At 36.1% G+C, this 18,310-nt stretch overlaps 3 protein-coding genes across 7 annotated transcripts; 1 reads left to right on the plus strand and 2 right to left on the minus strand.

Annotated features, from left to right (window-relative positions):
* Positions 1–1,965: 1,965 nt before the first annotated feature.
* On the minus strand, positions 1,966–6,246 carry LOC104746661 (protein FAR-RED ELONGATED HYPOCOTYL 3). Of its 2 annotated transcripts, none has more exons than XM_087488358.1 (8): positions 5,716–6,246; positions 3,265–5,483; positions 3,103–3,159; positions 2,950–3,018; positions 2,793–2,861; positions 2,621–2,683; positions 2,464–2,508; positions 1,966–2,369 (listed from the first exon to the last, which is right to left on the minus strand). In XM_087488358.1, the coding sequence occupies exons 2-8, from the start codon at positions 5,458–5,460 to the stop codon at positions 2,313–2,315; spliced, it is 2,556 nt and encodes an 851-aa protein (XP_087344484.1). In that variant the 5' UTR covers positions 5,461–5,483; positions 5,716–6,246; the 3' UTR covers positions 1,966–2,312. The 2 variants fall into 2 exon arrangements, with proteins under 2 accessions (XP_087344484.1, XP_010466484.2); XM_010468182.3 differs by having other exon boundaries at positions 2,621–2,689.
* A 3,913-nt stretch (positions 6,247–10,159) lies between these two features.
* Positions 10,160–14,335, plus strand: LOC104746663 (putative protein S-acyltransferase 20). The gene is made up of 9 exons (XM_087489198.1): positions 10,160–10,565; positions 10,673–10,786; positions 10,897–11,283; positions 11,474–11,542; positions 11,654–11,725; positions 11,813–11,941; positions 12,028–12,108; positions 12,473–12,670; positions 12,917–14,335. Exons 1-9 carry the CDS (start codon positions 10,521–10,523, stop codon positions 13,943–13,945), a joined length of 2,124 nt encoding a protein of 707 aa, XP_087345324.1. The 5' UTR covers positions 10,160–10,520; the 3' UTR covers positions 13,946–14,335.
* LOC104746664 (protein IQ-DOMAIN 5) lies at positions 14,303–17,675 on the minus strand. 4 transcript variants are annotated; one of them, XM_010468185.3, is made up of 7 exons: positions 17,314–17,675; positions 16,930–17,026; positions 16,579–16,803; positions 16,168–16,401; positions 15,979–16,092; positions 15,168–15,642; positions 14,303–14,891 (listed from the first exon to the last, which is right to left on the minus strand). In XM_010468185.3, exons 2-7 carry the CDS (start codon positions 17,011–17,013, stop codon positions 14,752–14,754), a joined length of 1,272 nt encoding a protein of 423 aa, XP_010466487.2. In that variant the 5' UTR covers positions 17,014–17,026; positions 17,314–17,675; the 3' UTR covers positions 14,303–14,751. The 4 variants fall into 4 exon arrangements, with proteins under 4 accessions (XP_010466487.2, XP_010466489.2, XP_087345325.1 ...); XM_010468187.3 differs by having other exon boundaries at positions 16,579–16,797; positions 17,314–17,537; XM_087489199.1 differs by having other exon boundaries at positions 17,105–17,357.
* Between the last annotated feature and the right edge of the window lie 635 nt (positions 17,676–18,310).

An 18,310-nucleotide genomic window follows, 5' to 3' on the forward strand; every position in this document is an offset into this window, starting at 1 on the left:
ATGTAAAGAAATTAAAGTGTCTCTAATATTAAGTATCGTAGGAAATTCAAGATATGTCGTATGAGCCATGAGGTACAAGTACGTATAGTATGAATGATATATGCTTTTCTTAACCCTCTTATGGGGATATTGAGTAGTTAAGATAATGATTCTTTAAATCCACTGTGATGATAAACTAAAGGAAAGTACTACTAGTGTTTGCATAATTGACAAGTATCATTTACGCAGTATATATATAATTAATAATTGATGGGTAGGTGACTTTTGAATTAAGAGACGACCGAAGAGGAAGCTAATGAGAAATTTCAAGGAAAACCATAATCTAATTTGACGTCGTGGTGATAGGTTATACGTATAATAGGAACTACATAATCTTTCTCCTCTTTCTTAGTTACAAATTCTGCATCTATCAAATATATATACTTTTTTGGTAGAAGCATCTATCAAATATATATAATAGATAGTTAAATAAGGAGAGCATATTTTCCCTTTCCATGCATATTTGTTGTGTACTAAAATTGTAAAATTAAGTTTTGTAATAATTAGTAATTACACTGTCCTGAAAAAAAAAATTAAAATAAATATGGGATAGAGCGGTAGCTTACTCTTATAAATTTGAAAATATTGTAATTTTTACCTTTACTTTTATTAGATTCTAATTTAAATAATTTTGATGACTTCAATAAAATCAAAGAAAGAAAATAAGTGAAAAAAATTAAAAATCTGCTAGAGAGTTTTATAAATTTTGGGGGTTGGTTTTATTCTGGAAACTATGACGAATCTTCAAGATTTTGGAGAAATATTGTGGTGAGACACCCGCACCATGCCCTTATCAGGGATTGACAGCGAGCGTCCAGGGCCTTTACCCAGAGAGGAAGGTTTGTTCTTCTTTAATGCGAGCCTTTAAATTTACAACAAGATAGGGGGATGAGCAGTGGATACTCTGAGTCTAAGAGGAAACCTAAAAGAGGAGGAAGCCATCACATTGAAGGCAGAGAGAAGGAGAGGAGTATGAGAGACTCTGAGAGGAATTCGGAAACAAGAGGCTATGACAAACACTCTAAGAGGAATTCCGAAACAAGGGGCATCTATTACTCTGGAAGAACAGAGACGGGGAAGAGAAGTAGACACTCTGAGAGTAAATAACATGAAAGAAGACGCAGTCGAAGAACAAAGATGAGGGAGAGAAGCAGAAGTAGGAGTCATACATGCCCTGAACCTGAAGCATATCCACAAAGAAACCAAAAAAAAAATGATTTTTTTTTGCGTTTTCCTATATTTTTACTGATGGAAGAGCTTGCTTCTATCTTATCTGCTGTTTCTTTTTTGTTTCTTATATTTTGTGTCTCTATCTTGGTTGCATATTATGATAGTATAATAGATAGTTAAAGAAGGAGAGCATATTTTCCCTTTCCATGCATATTTGTTATGTTACACTAAAATTGTAAAATTAAGTTTTGTAATAATTAGTAATTACAGTGTACTGAAAAAAAAAATTTTTTAAATAAATATGGGATAGAGTGGTAGCTTACTCTTATAAATTTGAAAATATTCTAATTTTTACCCTTACTTTTATTAGATTCTAATTTAAATAATTTTGATGACTTCAATAAAATCAGAAAAAGAGAATAAGTGAAAAATTTTAAAAATCTGCTAGAGAATTTTTAAAATTTTGGGGGTTGGTTTTACTCTGGAAACTATGGTACTCAAGCACTCTCTAAATTAACGGACACCTCAACCGTCGAGATTGAAGTTTGGAAATTCCTCTCTCCTTTGCCTTGGGTTTGGATTATGCGTTCTAACAAAATTTAAGACATGGATTTGGATTTAGAAATCAATGTTTACGGTTTGATTCGATTTAGATTTCATTTAGTAAGGGTTTATGAGTTTCATGCAAAGCTTAATCTAGCGGCTGAGGTTTAGAATTATATTGATTAGAGGATCAAGATATACCATCACAAGATATACTACTAATCTAAGAAACTTAATCAAAAGAATCAACAAGAGTTTACAAATAGAGAATATTCTCGTAACACTGTTTTCTTCTCCTCTTAAATGGAACAGTCAATGATCAAACATATGATCATCAGAACTAATACAAACAATATTAACAGAATCGAAACTCTGGAATTATAAGCGAAACAATAACATCCTATCTTAACACTTGAGAAGATAAAACAGAGCTTTTGACTCGTGTCCTGTTCTGAACCTTATCACATTCTAGTGCTTGATGCGCTTTTGTTCTCCGAGGTTTGAACCTATTCATCCACAGTCTGACTCTTAAGATTTTGTGGATATGCTTATAATTTGGTTTACGAGTGTCTAGACGCATCCTCATGCAACTGTGTCGTCCTCACATTAGGATCATCCTGCACAGTAATGACCATGAACAAAAGATGACCAATTTGATACATATAGGAAAAGAAAAAAGAGTGATCTTTTATTACAAACTGGAATAGTTACCCGGATGTCGTAGGAGAAACTGGGAGGCCGGAAGAAATCTACTCCCTAGACGGAACAACAAAGTAAGAGCATTAGTTGACTTTTCTAGTACTTCTTTGGGAGGCTTGTTAAAAGATTGACAATGCTCATGAAAGCACATGAGAAATAGGTAGGGTACCGGTCCATGGATGCCTTGCTGAGCACCGTAGTAACTGTCGTAACTTGGTGCTAGCGAGTTCAACTGTCGCTACAGAAAACCAGCCGGGATTTGTTTTTTTATCCAATGTTAATGAAAAGAAAAAACAGCAGAAGCTACTTTTACTACACATATGTCATGGTCGATTTCATACCAATCCTTGCATTGTTTGTTGATTCCCATAGAAATTATCGCGAGTTGGCGCCATTAAGTTCAGCTGGACCTGTAAAACCACATATCAGAACATACTACATACATAAAAATCTCAATCTACAAGCGAATAAAAATGCACTTATGTTGTGCTTTATTACCATTCCTTGTACGCTCTGCTGTGTTCCATAATAGCTTTCTATGCTGACTGTCCTTGGGCTCAGCTTATCCTGCGATTACAAAATTGAGATATGAAATACTAAGGCGACTTGAGTTTTAAAGAGGCTTGCTACGACATGTCAACAAAGACAGACCATCTGTTGCAAGCTTTCTGGCGGTGCAACTGGCATAACCTCCGGCTCTGAGTTCACCTGGAATTAGTATTCAGGATCATCAGACACTTGCAAAGCATAAAAACGCAAAGCCAACAGAATCCTTAAGCTGTCTGCATAGAGAGATAGTAAACAAGAAATTACTTTTCTTTTCTTAGTTGGATTCTTTTTCTTGCTCGTCTTGCCTGCATTTCTGCTCTGGTTATCCTCCTCGACAGAAATCAGACCTTGAGTTGGTGACGTGACCACATCTGGAAGACTTCTGCCAGAAGTATTAATACCAGCACAGTTTGCTAAAGCTCCTTCAATAGCACCGAATGCAATATTGTAACTCTCTTGAGAGAAGGATGCCTCTTCATTCAGCTTTAATGTTCGTTGGCACAAATCATTATACCGCAGCAGCCTAGTTGGCAACTGCTGAGGTTCTCCTGAAAAATGCCGGCTCTTTGCATCTTTTGTCCACCGTTTCAATATGTACTGTGAGGGGATGGAAGAAAGATGACAACACTGAAGAACATTAAGAGTGTGTCTGCAAAGATAGCCTTTATACTCAAATAAACGACAGTTGCAGGAGACTTCAGCCTTCGCTTGGTTCCATGTTACCACGAAGTCCTGATCGTTTTCAAAATCCTGAACTCTAAAAGTAGAGCATGTGGCATCTCGGCCCTCCTCCCTGGGACTACACGCGATTGCACCCAAAACTTCAATTTGGAACTTTTTGAATACTGCAGGAGTATAGACTTCAGAGACACTCTTCTCAAATGGTGATGGAGACTTCAATGCTGGCTGTTTGTTCCACGTTTCAGAATCAGCTTTGGCTTCTTCTTCACATCTATCTTGCAAAATTGTATCGTATAGTTTCAAAAATTCTAGTACACTAGTCTTCTTATGCATGTACTTGTCAAAGAAAGCATTAATACTATCAGCTCTTTGAGATGTTGACATCCCTGCCAGAAGCACATCAGTCATGTAGGTCGGTGCCCATTTCTTGCGGTCTTCATATAAAGAATGCATCCATTGATCTTCTTTGAGGCCGAATCTAGCAAGATTCTTCCACCATTTTCTCGCAAAGTCTTCCTCTTTCCATGATTTATAGATGCATTTCTCAAACTTTGGCATAAAATTATCATGTTCCTTAATAACTTGACCAAGATTCTCCGAAACCTTCATCAATACATGCCAAAGAAAAAGGCAATGTCGTGTATTGGGGAAGATTTCGGGAACAATGGTGTTCATTACAACGTCTAGCTCAGTGATCAAAACCTTTGGAGCTTGTCCCCCCATCGCTCTCAGCCAGGTTTCCATCAACCAAGAAAACGTTGCTGCACTCTCATCGGATATTAAGGCACACCCAAGGACCATATACTGGTAGTGCTGGTTCACTCCAACAAAAATAGCAAGTGGAATCTTGTACTTGTTTCTCACATAAGTGGTGTCTAGAGAAACAACATCGCAAAAACTACCATAGTTATGCCTGCTCTTTGCGTCTACCCAAAATACATTCTTCACTCGCTGATCATCCCCCAGATCTACCGCATAGAAGAAGTTGGAATTCAAAGTTTGCATCCGTGACAAGAAGTCAAGCAGGATTTTAAAATCCCCTGTCTCCACTGATACAGTCCTTCCTTTCTCAAAAGAACTTTTCGAATCGCTTTTAAGGCTTGCAACAGATTTGTATTCAGCAAACTGTTTAGCCATGGCAGCATAAATCTTCCTAGTCTGTTCACTCACAGCTTGTGCAGGCAACAGCTCATGATTATGCTCTCTCACAAAGCTGTGAATAACCCATTTCCCATCAGGCCTTCTCTTAACATGCATACTAGCTTTGCAGTCAGTTTTAGCACACGTTCGCCGACCAGCCATATTCTCTGGATCTTGCTTGCTCTGCCTAGCTCGTGGCCTATTAAAAGATTTGTCATATTCTCTTTTGGTACCATACCTAGAGCAAGCAAACTTGGCATCAATAAACTCTCTAGTAGTTTTCGACCGACGACTGTTCTGTATCGCAGTGTTGAACCCAATAGCTCGAGAATACTCCTGGTAAAACGAATATGCTTCACCGTGAGACTCAAACTCCATACCATTGAGAGGCTCAAGGTTCATCATACCCTCATTGTAGTCAACCAAATCCCCAGCTGGAAGACTCATGCCAAGACTGTCATCAGTATGTACCTCGACAGTAACATCCTCAATTTTGCCAATATCAATATCTTCTTCTTCATCAGCAGCAGCAGCATCATGGAGTTTGTGCTCATTCTGTAACACATTATCAAGTCCTCTATCTTCATCATCATCTCCCTTGCAAAGGTCACCTGAATGCAGTCTAAGATCTATATCCATGACAAGAAAAGTTTCCTATTTTCCTATAACACAATCAAAGAATCCATCAAAATCAAACCTTTCAAGGATTTGTGCTTACAATTACAGGAAAAAAAAAAAAAACAAACTTGGAGCTAAATTATTAGTGGGTATATCAAAACATAAACGAGTTGTCAAATCAAATTCCAAAAACTGATCAAAACACTGTATAATACATCATTTCTTGTGGGTTCATTCACTATAGACCAAAACTAAAACAGAAAAAAAAATTTTTACCTCGTACGAAACAGAGACGAATCGAGAATAGAAACTGAGAAAAGCACCTCTCTTTCTGTAATCGAGAGGAGGAAGGAGATGAATCGAGGAAGAAGAAGAAGAACACACGCGCCAATCGGGTGCGAGTTGGCGTTTCGATCTGCGAAAAGGGGAGATAGAGAGAAGAAGGAAGGAGAGAAAAGAGAAGAAAAATTTGGTGAGTGGTGTTCACGCGATCTGAGGAAGCGAGTGGGAGGAAGATACACGGATTCGTTCGTCTTTGAGTTTTCTAGGGTTTCTTTCTTCTTCTTCTCTCTCTGTCTAAACGCAATGCTTCACCATGTTTTTGGTAATAATATAATATCTTTTCATTTTGATTATTCTATTTTAAATTAATAAAACCAACTTTTTGTGTTCGCAATTTTACACACAGTGGCGCACGCGTTGCGCGTGCCAAAAATTCTCGTGGGATTAAGTGACAAAAAAAAAATAAAACATTAGAGAGGAAGCGTGAATAATGACATGATGAGATTACTATTACTACTATACTATACTACATCTACAGTATTAGATTAGATTAGATTAGATAGGGGCCGTAGGGTCGTCGACTAGACTTATTTTAGGATTCTTTTACAATTTGGTTTGGTTTTGGTCCTTTGTACCATAACGATTACTGACTTTGTTTCAACTATTTTAGTTTTTTTTTTTTTTGGGGTCAAAGTTTCAACTATTTTAGTTTGTGTTTCTTATATATGTAACGGCCTTACAGCTTTTTGATTGGTTTCACTTATGAGAACCACTCTAACAATACCAAATCGAAGTAGATAAAAATCTGTTTATAGCATTTTTAAGTAACTTAATTTTAGTTTTGAATAATTTAGTATAATATTATCAACCATGGGAAAAATACCAATTTTATAAGATTTTTACAATGGGAAAATAAAAAAAATTACAATGAACTACAAAAAAACAATTTTGTTCATTTTATAATTCATAAGCTATAAATAGTATGACAAAAAAGCTATAAATAGTATGACAAGTTTTATGTTATTTTGTACTAGGAAAGCGACCCGTGCGTTGCCGCACGGGGAGGTGAAATCCTAAATTGAAATTTAACATTTGTAATTCATCCTAAATTCTTTATTTTCTCAATCAATTTGATCATTTTCACTTCTTGCTATTGCTTTCAACTGATTAAAAAGCCAAAAATTCATTTCAATGTTATTATATTTTAGGTTGTCACACACAAAAGTGAGCCTTTTTTAGAGCTTGATTTACTATGAACATTACTTTTAACCATATATAAAATTTCATTTATGTTTGTCTCCAACCATATGGTGCTATATATTGGTATCCTTTCTTAATTCGCTATTAGAAATTGTCTTTGTTGTTGATCATTATCAATCGAAATACATACGAGACTGCTTCTCTCTTTGTTTATTTACTGTATAGAGAAAATACTAAATGCCACTTGTCGAAGGAAGGTCGAAGATTGGGATCGGAGTAGATGGCTGGATTGAGTTTTGTTTCCCCTTCACTTTGATACGCGATTTCTCTTTCCATAGATTACTGATTCACAAATCACAATCAATATTCCGATGATGTAAGCAAGTGGAGTTTGTATACAAATGATTTACTATGAACATTACTTTTAACCATGTATAAAATTTCACTTATGCTTGTGGATGTTTTTTTTTCTCACTTTTAGATATGTACAAAACCAAGTTTTATATGACCGACCAATCAAACCTAATGGGTTAATATAGAGTAACTCACATTCTTCAGCTACAACTTTTAGAGATATATATTTGGCTATAATGCTTTCCACAGTTACATGCATGTTGGTGTCACGTTTTCCCTCAAAAGACCCCCTTCTTTCCTCCCTTTTAATGGGTTAATCTTGATTGCCTTATTTCCTACTAACACATTTGATACATGGATTTGTAATATTTGCTTCAAATCACATATTCCTCTTTGGAAAAGAAAAAAAAGCAAGACGTAACAGACTAAGAATGCATATAGACAAAAACTTGTACACTCATCAGCTATTCAATCAAAGCAATTCAAATAAACTACAAAAGTTCAGAAAATTAATAAAATATAGGACAGAGGATTTTATGTTGGTCTCTCCCAATCCATCCCATTCCACCGTGTCGGCTGCTCTCCTTCCAGGCTGCATCTCCCTCTATTTGATTTCCCACTTATGTCTATGAATCGGTACCATCATGTTTTTCAATAAACGACAGCGAAAACGAAGTTGATATGGTGAAACAGGTGATAATAATATCTCACCTTTTGATGTTCTCTTCTTTAGGTTAAACACTAATTTATAAATTTCTTGCATTTTCTTTTTTTGGCAGATTCCAGATCAAGTGACTGTTATACATTATGTTTTTAAAAAGTTGTATATACAGATTAGAAAGTCATCAAAGACTAAATAAGTTACCTTTAGTAGATCTTTTCTTTCTAACTTGACTTGTCATTTGGTCGTGCTTACGCTTTCTAGAATTTGATTTTGTGTTGTCACAAGTATGTCTGGTTTTTTCCTTGGCACTCTCTATTTCCATGCTCATTTGTAATATTTCTATATATTATTAAAATGTTTGATACCCAGAAAGTATAAGAAATTATAATTCAACTAAAATTTTTAAAAACTTTATTTACAAAAAATGTAAACTAACCTGGATCATGAACATCTAATGGACATCCTACAAAAAAAAAAAAAATTAACATTTATACCATGTTTGTTAGAAAAAAATAAATAGGTTAAAATAAGAACATATATAAAATTATAATTATACCATGTTTGTTAAAATTTTTTGGCTTATCCGTAGCTCTAGCATCACTGCATATTATCATGCCTCTCGTATCTTGGTTTTGGTTTTTCCAGAAAGTCAAAAAATAATATTTGCACATTGAGAATCAAAAACATTAGCCATGCAAAAAATATGGCACACGTACTTAATAACATTAGTCATGCAAAAACATGAAAACCGGAAAGGCTAAAAATTTTGAAGAGACTAAAAGTTAACAAAACTAAGATTAATGTATGAACTTAATATTGTCGACTAACAGTAATAATAATCTAACCGAAAAACACTACAGGTCATTCGCAGCAAAAATATTAAATTACCTTAAATTAGAGATTGATGCTTGAAAGTTAAAAAACACTTCAATAATACAATTCTTTAGTACTCAGAAAACAATTGTTCGAAACTTGTTTATGTAGTCAAGAAAAGTTTATATATAATAAACAAAGAGGTGTAAGACATAGAGGTGTGAAATGTAAATGTGTTGAAATTAATAGATGTGAAACATGGAGGTACAACAAAGAGATGTAACACACAGAGGTGTCAAATTAAAAGGTGTAAAAATTAATGGATGTGATTTTTGAAAACAGGAGGTACAACAAAGAGATGCAAAGACTAAGGAGGTGTGATTTAAAAGGTATAAAAATTAATGGATGTGATTTTTGAAACCAGGAGGTACAACAAAGAGATGCAAAGACTAAGAGGTGTGATTTAAAAGGTGTAAAAATTAATGGATGTGATTTTTGAAACCAGGAGGTACAACAAAGAGATGCAAAGACTAAGAGGTGTGATTTTTGAAAGATGGGGGTGCGATGAAAAGACACGATTAATAATTTTAAACCGTTGGATTAAAACTGGAACTAATCTCATCCGTTGGATTAAAAGTTGACACAAAAAAGTGGGTTTGCTATTATATATAGGAGGTACAACAAAGAGATATAACACATAGAGGTGTGAAATTAAAATGTGTAAAAATTAATAGATGTGATTTTTGAAACCAGGAGGTACAACAAAGAGATGCAAAGACTAAAGAGGTGTGATTTAAAAAGTGTAAAAATTAATGGATGTGATTTTTGAAACCAGGAGGTACAACAAAGAGATGCAAAGACTAAAGAGGTGTGATTTAAAAGGTGTAAAAATTAATGGATGTGATTTTTGAAACCAGGAGGTACAACAAAGAGATGCAAAGACTAAGAGGTGTGATTTAAAAGGTGTAAAAATTAATGGATGTGATTTTTGAAACCAGGAGGTACAACAAAGAGATGCAAAGACTAAGAGGTGTGATTTTTGAAAGATGTGGGTACGACGAAAAGACACAATTAATAATTTTAAACCGTTGGATTAAAACTGGAACTAATCTCATCCGTTGGATTAAAAATTGACACAAAAAAGTGGATTTGCTATTATATATAGATTCCACACACTCATTAAGTAATATTTTAAATTTTTCATAGTCAAATTTTTTTATTTCCTAATTTTCTTTACATATTACTACTATATTAGCTAATAGAATATGAACAATTGAAAACCATATTATGAATTCAAATTAAAATTCATAAAAATAGCCCAGTCAAAAAGCCAATAGCACTATTTAATTGAAGTATATCTTTTTCGACAAACAAATAAATCAATAGCTAGTTTGAATTACTTCTTCTATTCTATTTTTGTACATACAGTAATTAATTATGTTTATGCCTCACAAAAAAAGAAAAACTATAAATATAATTAGTCCACTAATTCCAAATTGCAAGTAAGTCAGGTCAAACAATTCCGACTTCAATTCTTTGACTAAACCAAAAACCACAGTAAGACACTAAGACTGTTGTAACAGAGAGAGAGAGAGAGACCAAACTTTTCTCAGTCCCTTTTCTTTTTTCCGGGAGCAACAAACACTCTTCACTTGACCGCTTCAAGCGGTGGCGACGACGGCAACGTGACGGAGACGTTGTCAGAAAATTTAGGTTTTTTATACTGACTTAATTGTTGATTTGTTTCTTTGCTATTGGAGAAGAAGGTATGGTGAGAAAACACGGTTGGCAACTTCCTGCTCACACACTTCAGGTAAAAAAAAAGCTTCAATTTTTCATAATTGGTTTCTAGAATCTTCTCAATCGAATAGTCACGAATTGCTCTGATTTGAACTGGGTTCTGTGTTATTTTTCTCTTAGGTGATTGCTATTACTGTGTTTTGCTTATTGGTGGTCGCTTACTATGCTTTCTTCGCTCCTTTCGTTGGAGGTCGTATTTGGGAATACGTTTTAATCGGTGTTTACTCTCCTGTGGTATGTTTTTAATGCTTCCTTCTTAAAATGTTGTGTATTGATATTGATGCTGCCTTTATGAATCTGACAGCTTTAAACGTCTATGTATCATGTGTGTTGTTGTGTTGTAGGCTATTCTTGTTTTCGTTTTGTATGTTCGGTGTACTGCAATCAATCCTGCGGATCCAAGAATCATGTCTATATTTGATTCAGGCCTGATTGGAGATCACATGGGTCGTGCCTTGTCCAGGGATTTTGATGAAACTGGGAGTCAGTTGCAGGCTTCTCCTTCTGTTGTCAGCAGGAGTTCTAACTTTGCAGCAAACTCTAGTGTCAAAGGTTCTCTAGGAGAAGGAGATGCTCAAAGAGTGGAGTCTGTTCCTAGGAAATCTTGCTATAATCCTCTGGCTATCTTCTGTTTAGTGTTTGTTCTTGACGACTGTCGTAGAAAGGAAGAGACGGCTGAACAACAAGGAAGCAGTGAAGAGGCTTTGTTTTGCACATTGTGCAATTCTGAGGTATGGTAACATGGTTCCAAGCTTCAGGAAGCTATGTCAAGTCCCTGTGGTTGTATATGACTTGTGTACATACATGTATGAGCAGTAGATAATACTATATTGTTTTAGAAAGTCTCTAGGGAAAGGATTTTGGTTCAGATTTTAGTTAGATTTGTATACATTTTTGTTCTGAACTATGTATGTTTAACAGGTACGCAAGTTCAGCAAGCATTGTCGGAGTTGTGATAAATGTGTTGATGGTTTCGACCACCATTGCAAGGTAAACTTTATGATGTTTCAATTTTTTTCTTGCAATCAGTTGCCCTTTTCCGAACATTTGGCTGGATTTTCATTGGTTCAGTCGATGACATAGTTTTAATGATTGCTACAGTGGCTTAACAATTGCGTCGGCCGTAAAAACTACATGACTTTTGTCTCTCTGATGAGTGTTAGTCTTCTCTGGGTATGTATATACCTTACCTCGTATCTGTTATTTCTTGTACTTATCTCTCACTTAACCACTAACAGGTTACGCTTATTCCCTCCTCAGCTTATTATTGAAGCAGCAATTGGTATTACAGTTATAGTGCGTGTATTTGTTAATAAGAAGAGCATGGAAACTGAAATTGTCAATAGACTTGGAAATAGTTTCTCTCGTGCACCTTTTGCAGCAGTTGTTGTAAGTGTTTTCTTGGTGTTATACCGTTGCTTTGAGGTTAGCTCCTGTCGTCAATGTTCCTAATGTCATATCTGCAAATTTTGTAGGGTCTCTGCACTGTTGTTTCCATTCTGGCATGTTTTCCGCTGGGTGAACTTCTCTTTTTCCACATGCTTCTTATTAAAAAGGTCAGTGGGAAAGAAGCTACTTCTGATATTAGTCATTCGTAACACTCATAATTTCTTACAGTAAGATATCGTGCTAAGACTTTTTAAATAGGTAGAAGTGACTAGCACAAGAGATCCATGCTCTTCATAGTAGTGACTAGTGAGGTTGAACTTGGATTATATTTGTTTAACTACTTTATATCTTGATGTCACCTCTATCAGACAAAATATAATGTCCATCTGAAACCACTCTCCCTAAATTGTTTCCTAATTAAGAAGCTCTAACTATTGTATTTAACTTATGTCTATAATTTTGTTTATATCTCGCTGATGGCTTGTTCTAGTATATGCATTTGTGAACTTCTCTTCTGTTTAACACTGGCAGGGAATTACAACATATGAGTATGTTGTGGCAATGAGAGCCATGAGCGAGGTGCCAGATGGAGCATCTGTTGACGAAGAAATCCAGAATGTACTCTATTCTCCCAGTGGGTCTGCCACAACCGGCTTTAGTGGTGGCAGTTCTCTTGGTCTTCCATACAAGGGGGTCTGGTGCACTCCACCTAGAGTGTTTGATAATCAGGTAACTTTGTCTTTTCCAAAACATCCAACTATTCTTGTTTCATTGCATATCTTATATCTTGTGAAACTCACTAGAGTTTTGGTTGCAATAGTTGGGCTATATAATTCATATACATCATTTGAATATCTAGTTATTCATGGGATCAATCCCTATGTATAAACTTCAAACTTTCCACGAAATGTATTGCTTAATCTGAAATTATGTTCAGGTATTGACTTGCCATTTTTACACATTATCTCTATGTAGGATGAAGTCATTCCTCACTTAGACCCTCGCATGGTACCATCGACCGTAGACCCAGATGCACCTGGATCAGAGAAAGGCGCCAAGGCTCTGAAAAGACCCGTCAAACGTAATGCATGGAAGCTTGCAAAGTTGGATCCAAATGAAGCTGCAAAGGCAGCTGCCAGAGCCAGAGCATCATCATCTGTCTTAAGACCGATAGATAATCGCCATTTACCTGATAATGAACTTAGTTCCATTGGCACGGCTAGTATCATTAGTAGTGTGAGCACAGATGCAAATATGGCTGCAAGTAAAGAGATACGGAATGATCTAAGGTCATCTCTTTCGAGAAACTCGTTTGCTCCAAGCCAAGGTAGCCGGGATGAGTATGACACAGGCAGCCATGGTATGAGCAATCTTAGCAGTCCAAGCCATGTTCACGAGTCTGTCACACTTGCTCCGCTCCCTCAGAATCCTACAGTAGTTGGCCATCGCTTCCCTGCAACAACCCATCACATGCACTCAACTTTTGATGATAAGGTGCTGCACAGAGGAAACGACGCTGATCCACTATTTCTCTCTGCTCCTACAACTTCTCATCTAAGGGATGTGAGAAAGACATCAGTTGTTTGGGATCCAGAAGCTGGGAGATATGTATCAGCTCCTGTAACTACAACATCTGAGGTTCGCAACAGGTTGCTAAATCCTAGCTCACAAACAGCCAACGTTCAGAATCAGAGACCCATTCTTCCATCTCAAGATTCTTCATCTGGATCAACAGCACTAAGGGATCCTCTTCCTCTGCTCCAATCCGAGAGAAGACTGACATATACAGGTGATTCTATCTTCTATGGAGGCCCACTGATTAATATTCCACCTAGAGATACCCCAAGAACCGGAAGGGGGTCGGTAAGAGAGGTACAAGACAGATTGGCATCAACAGTTCATCGTGATGCAAGATTCACAAGGAGTTCAACCTCAAACCAGCTTCCGGTGTTTACCCCTGGAGGTCTTGGGACAAACTCCCAACCCGGTTCTAACATCAAGTAGATACACCGATTGTATTTCTTTAAAGGCTCTGTCTGATCTTCTACAAAACGCCTTCCCAATTCCTGAAGAGGCTCAAAATCAGTGGGTTCTATGCTGTGTTGCTGCAACTCTGAGGATTGAATTTTGAGTTTTCGAGTCACTGGAATTTGTGCGAAGTTTGTGGTCATTTCTCACTGTTAGAGTAGAACTAGTTTTCTTCCATGTATGTGATCTTCTTTAAAGTGGTGCTTCTTGTAAACTCAGAAATCCGAAATGTCCACACTTTTGATTCTTCCAGAGAAACTCTCATGTATATGTTGACATTTTGTGCTCTGCACTTTCATGTCTAGAGATTGTTCACTTAAGAGAACCATTCTATGATAAAATTTCATCACTCTTTCAAATATAAAACGTATACAAGACATCGTACTATATAATCACATTGAGAGGGCCACTCCCAGCACAAACTGCAAAGGTTTGACGAATGTACACCTTGAGAAAGCTCATATAACTCAAGTAATAACACTACTTACCGATCCATATAAGAAATCCAAAATCACTCCAGAGAACCATGGACAAAAAAGAAAAGGATGGCTAATATAAATAACAACAACAATGACAGCAGAGAGAGACGCCAATACGGCATCTTTCTCTTCTTGATTGATCGATAAACCAAAGCAACTCTCTCATCTGGAAACCTTTGTGTTATGTTTCCCCCATGATCTTTTGCCTCTTTTTTTTTGTTTTCTATCCGTTCATCAGATGCTGTGTATGTACAGAACGATGGGATTTGGGCTGACAGTTCTCAAGCTACACAATTAACAGGGCTATGCGAGCCTCTGTTTTATCGGGTCGGAGTTACGTCTTCTCTGGTTTTGGGCAGATTTTTCCTCAACTACTTTATGAGAGGTTGGTGTGAGTTTTCCCGCTCGGTTGGCTTTAGCTGACTGAGACCCTAAATATTTTCCTGTTCAAAAGTATTCACAATTTAGACTTAAAAGGACAATGGGAACAAACGGATTGATTTGAGGCCTGGTCATACTCTCTACTGACACATTAGATCAGATTTGTGGGTTCTACTAACTTAGCTATTATAATATCTAAATTGTGGTTTGTACTTTTAAGACTAATGCAAACTGATTCCCTCATCACTATCAGCATGTTGATTGTACACTATTTTCTCAATTATAAACAATGGAAAACGAAACAAATTGTTTCCTAGGCGTAGAGAAAGAAATCTGACCATTGTTTGGCAGAGATAAGCGTTCCTTTGAAGATCTAATTGGCTCTCTTGATCTTTCTTTTGGATTGCTGTGCGATCTTGGACCAGCACCAGGCTTTGAGTTAACTTCTACAGCAAGATCGTCTTTAGCAGGCTTTGACTTAGCCTTGGATACCGCTGGAATGCTTGAAGATATTCCAGGAGAAGAAGAAGTAGCATCCGACTGACATGGGCCGGTCATCTGACTTGAAACACCGGATACAAGGTTTGAAGTGTTTGGCATCTTGCTTGCACTTTTCATCTGCGTTTTATGCACATTCTCAGACTGCTCCACACTGTTTTCACCTAATTTCGCATCATCCCTGAGGTTACTGTCAAGAAACCGGTTCTCCCATGGACGAACAGCCATCCATCTTTCCAACCAGTTCCATCCCCAGTTGTTTTTGTCAGGTTGAAAGCCACTGTGAGCAGATAACTGCCGAGTTCCTGCCTGCCACTACAAGAGAGCAATCCTATGTGAGAGAGAAATCCCTTTACAACCACAAAGAAACTACACCATCGGACACTGTTATTAATGGTGGTATAGGTAAATAGTAACACCTATACGGAAAGAAAAATGACCAAAAAGGTTTAGCAGAAAATAGAACACTTTGCAGAAGAAAGTTAAGAAAACCAGACAAAAGAACACTTAAGTAAGCAGCAAATTCATAACTAGATAACTAGAATAACTAGATCCATTTACATCCACAACATAACTAGATTGACAATTCAGGGAAAGCTAAGAACAAATTCAACCAATTACTTCTATACTAGGATAAAGGTAGTGAGTAACCTGGTGAGTCAAAGCATATGCCATAGCCCTCTCACGCTTAGCTGCAGCTTCCTGCCTCTTTAGCAGCTTGGCTTGGATTTGTTGAACAGATCCAATGCTATCGCACCAACCTTCCTGAGATATGATAACAAATAGTCATGTTAACAACAAATACAAATTCTACAAATAACTGAGACAAGTGACCATCACCTCTATTTCTCGAACTCGGGATTCATCAACTAGCTGTTTCTGAAGTGTCTGCTGACCCGTTTCACTTTCCAATTCCAAGGCGAGACGAACACGTCTTGCGCGTACACGAGCCTGAACTCTTACCAACGCTTGCATGCATCGAAGCGTAACAGCAGCTTGTTTTCTCACAGCGTGCCCTCTAACAAGTGCTTGAAGTCTAACCAATCCCTTCAGCGCTCGTAATGCCCTTCTCGCCTACCAAAACGTATCATTTTTTATTCATTCCAGTCGATGGTATATAAAAATGAAGGGAAAGAGATTATATAAATCACAGCATTCATCTGTCTGTACATAAGGCCTTTAGGACATAATCTATATCATTAATCTGTACGTAAGGCATGCCATGAAGAAGACTATAAGGCGAATTGATACCAGAAATCCTCGATAAGCTGTTTGAATACGCGTTGCAGCTTGATGTTCCCTACTTTGTTCTTCATAAGCTGTACCCCCATATGACTGTAGTGAAGTTGATGTAGACACCCCAGTATCTATCATGCTACGACGCGTATTGGAAACTTCAAATCCATCTTGAAACTTTTCAAAATCGAAATCAACTGAATTGTTTCTCCCAAACCTACTCTTGGACGCCACCTTCACCTTCCATAAGTTAACAAACAAACAAACATATAATGTGCAAATACAGACATGAATTAACAACATTGGCATATAATCAAAGATAGAAAGAGAAACACACTTGTAATCAAATAAGCATAAAGTACTCACATTTTCATCCTTCTTGGAAGACTTAGACTTATCAGATTTCTTTAAACCAACCAATGCTTTAATCCATCTCCCGGAAGCACCCATTGTATCAACAAACCTACAAGGTTGCGCAATTAGCTACTGAATGATTCAATCACTAAAGTAAAAAAGCTTTGATTGCAGGGCAGACTACTACCTAATAAGCAGCTAAACAACACACACACACATATACTGATATACATACACCCAGAAACAAAAAAAGGAAACTTCAATTGAGTCACTCAAAAACTCTTCTACCAAGAATTTTTTAGTAATGAACACTAACAAACAAAAAAAAAAACAAAACTTTGGAAGATTGAGAAACGAAGAGACAACATCGAGAAGGGAAAATTCAAAAACGTTTACCGACGGAGAAGTGAAAAGATCGGATCTTTAGAGAGTGTGGTGGTGAGTGTCGTCTTCTTGATCTTTCTCAGTCCTATCACTGAGCGTCTTTCTCGCTTACTTTTTCTCTCTCTATACCAAAAAAGTCCATTCCTTTTTTTCTCTCTCTAGAGCTATCTATGTGTGTGACAAAAATGTTACAGATAGATAGATATAGATAGGAATTGAATCAAATTGATTGACTTGCTTAATTAAAAAATTGGATTTTTTAATTATCGTTTCGTTTCCCTCTTCCTCTCAGATTACGATTGATTGAATGATAGATTAGATTGCACGCCGTACGCGTGCTTTATGCTTCAGCGTTTATTGACTTGTAAAACGGCAAGCAGTTTATTTACTGTATGTTTCTTTTAAGTTCTTTTTTTTCTTTTAATTAATGCATGCATTAATGTATATAGTAAGCTTAAAAATAATAAAGGTTCTTTCTCTTATTGCACTCTGTTATTTGGATGAAGCCAAAAAAGTTTTTTTTTTTTTTTTTATCTTATGTGATGTGTTGTCATCTATTCTATGATTGTGACATTGTGACTAATTTTGTATTGTTTTACATATTTAGGACTATTTTTTTTCAAGTAGGTAGTCTAATAATTTCTTTGAATAATTAGATAAATTATTGTGGAGGGTGAATTAACCATACTTGAAACTTTATATCTTCAAATTTTAAGTATGTAATTTTATGAAAGTCATGAGATTTGGTAAATCAAAGTATTATTATAAAATATAAAGTGTTTTAGAAATAATATGTTATTTAAAAAATAATTTTTTTAATAATTTAATAATGTGTAATTGAAAAAAAAACACTAAGTAATGTGCCTAATTAATTGCAAAAATGAATAGTTAGTTTGTGCATATAAATCCCTATATTCTAATGTCAAAATTAATATTCTATAAAGTTTTATCTCTATTGAAAAGAATGTATAAATATATTTTTTCTCTTACTTCTGTTAGACATATTAAA

This window comes from Camelina sativa, chromosome 15, assembly GCF_030686135.1.
Source record: "Camelina sativa cultivar CO46 ecotype springtype chromosome 15, ASM3068613v1".
Classification (NCBI taxonomy): Eukaryota; Viridiplantae; Streptophyta; class Magnoliopsida; order Brassicales; family Brassicaceae; genus Camelina; species Camelina sativa.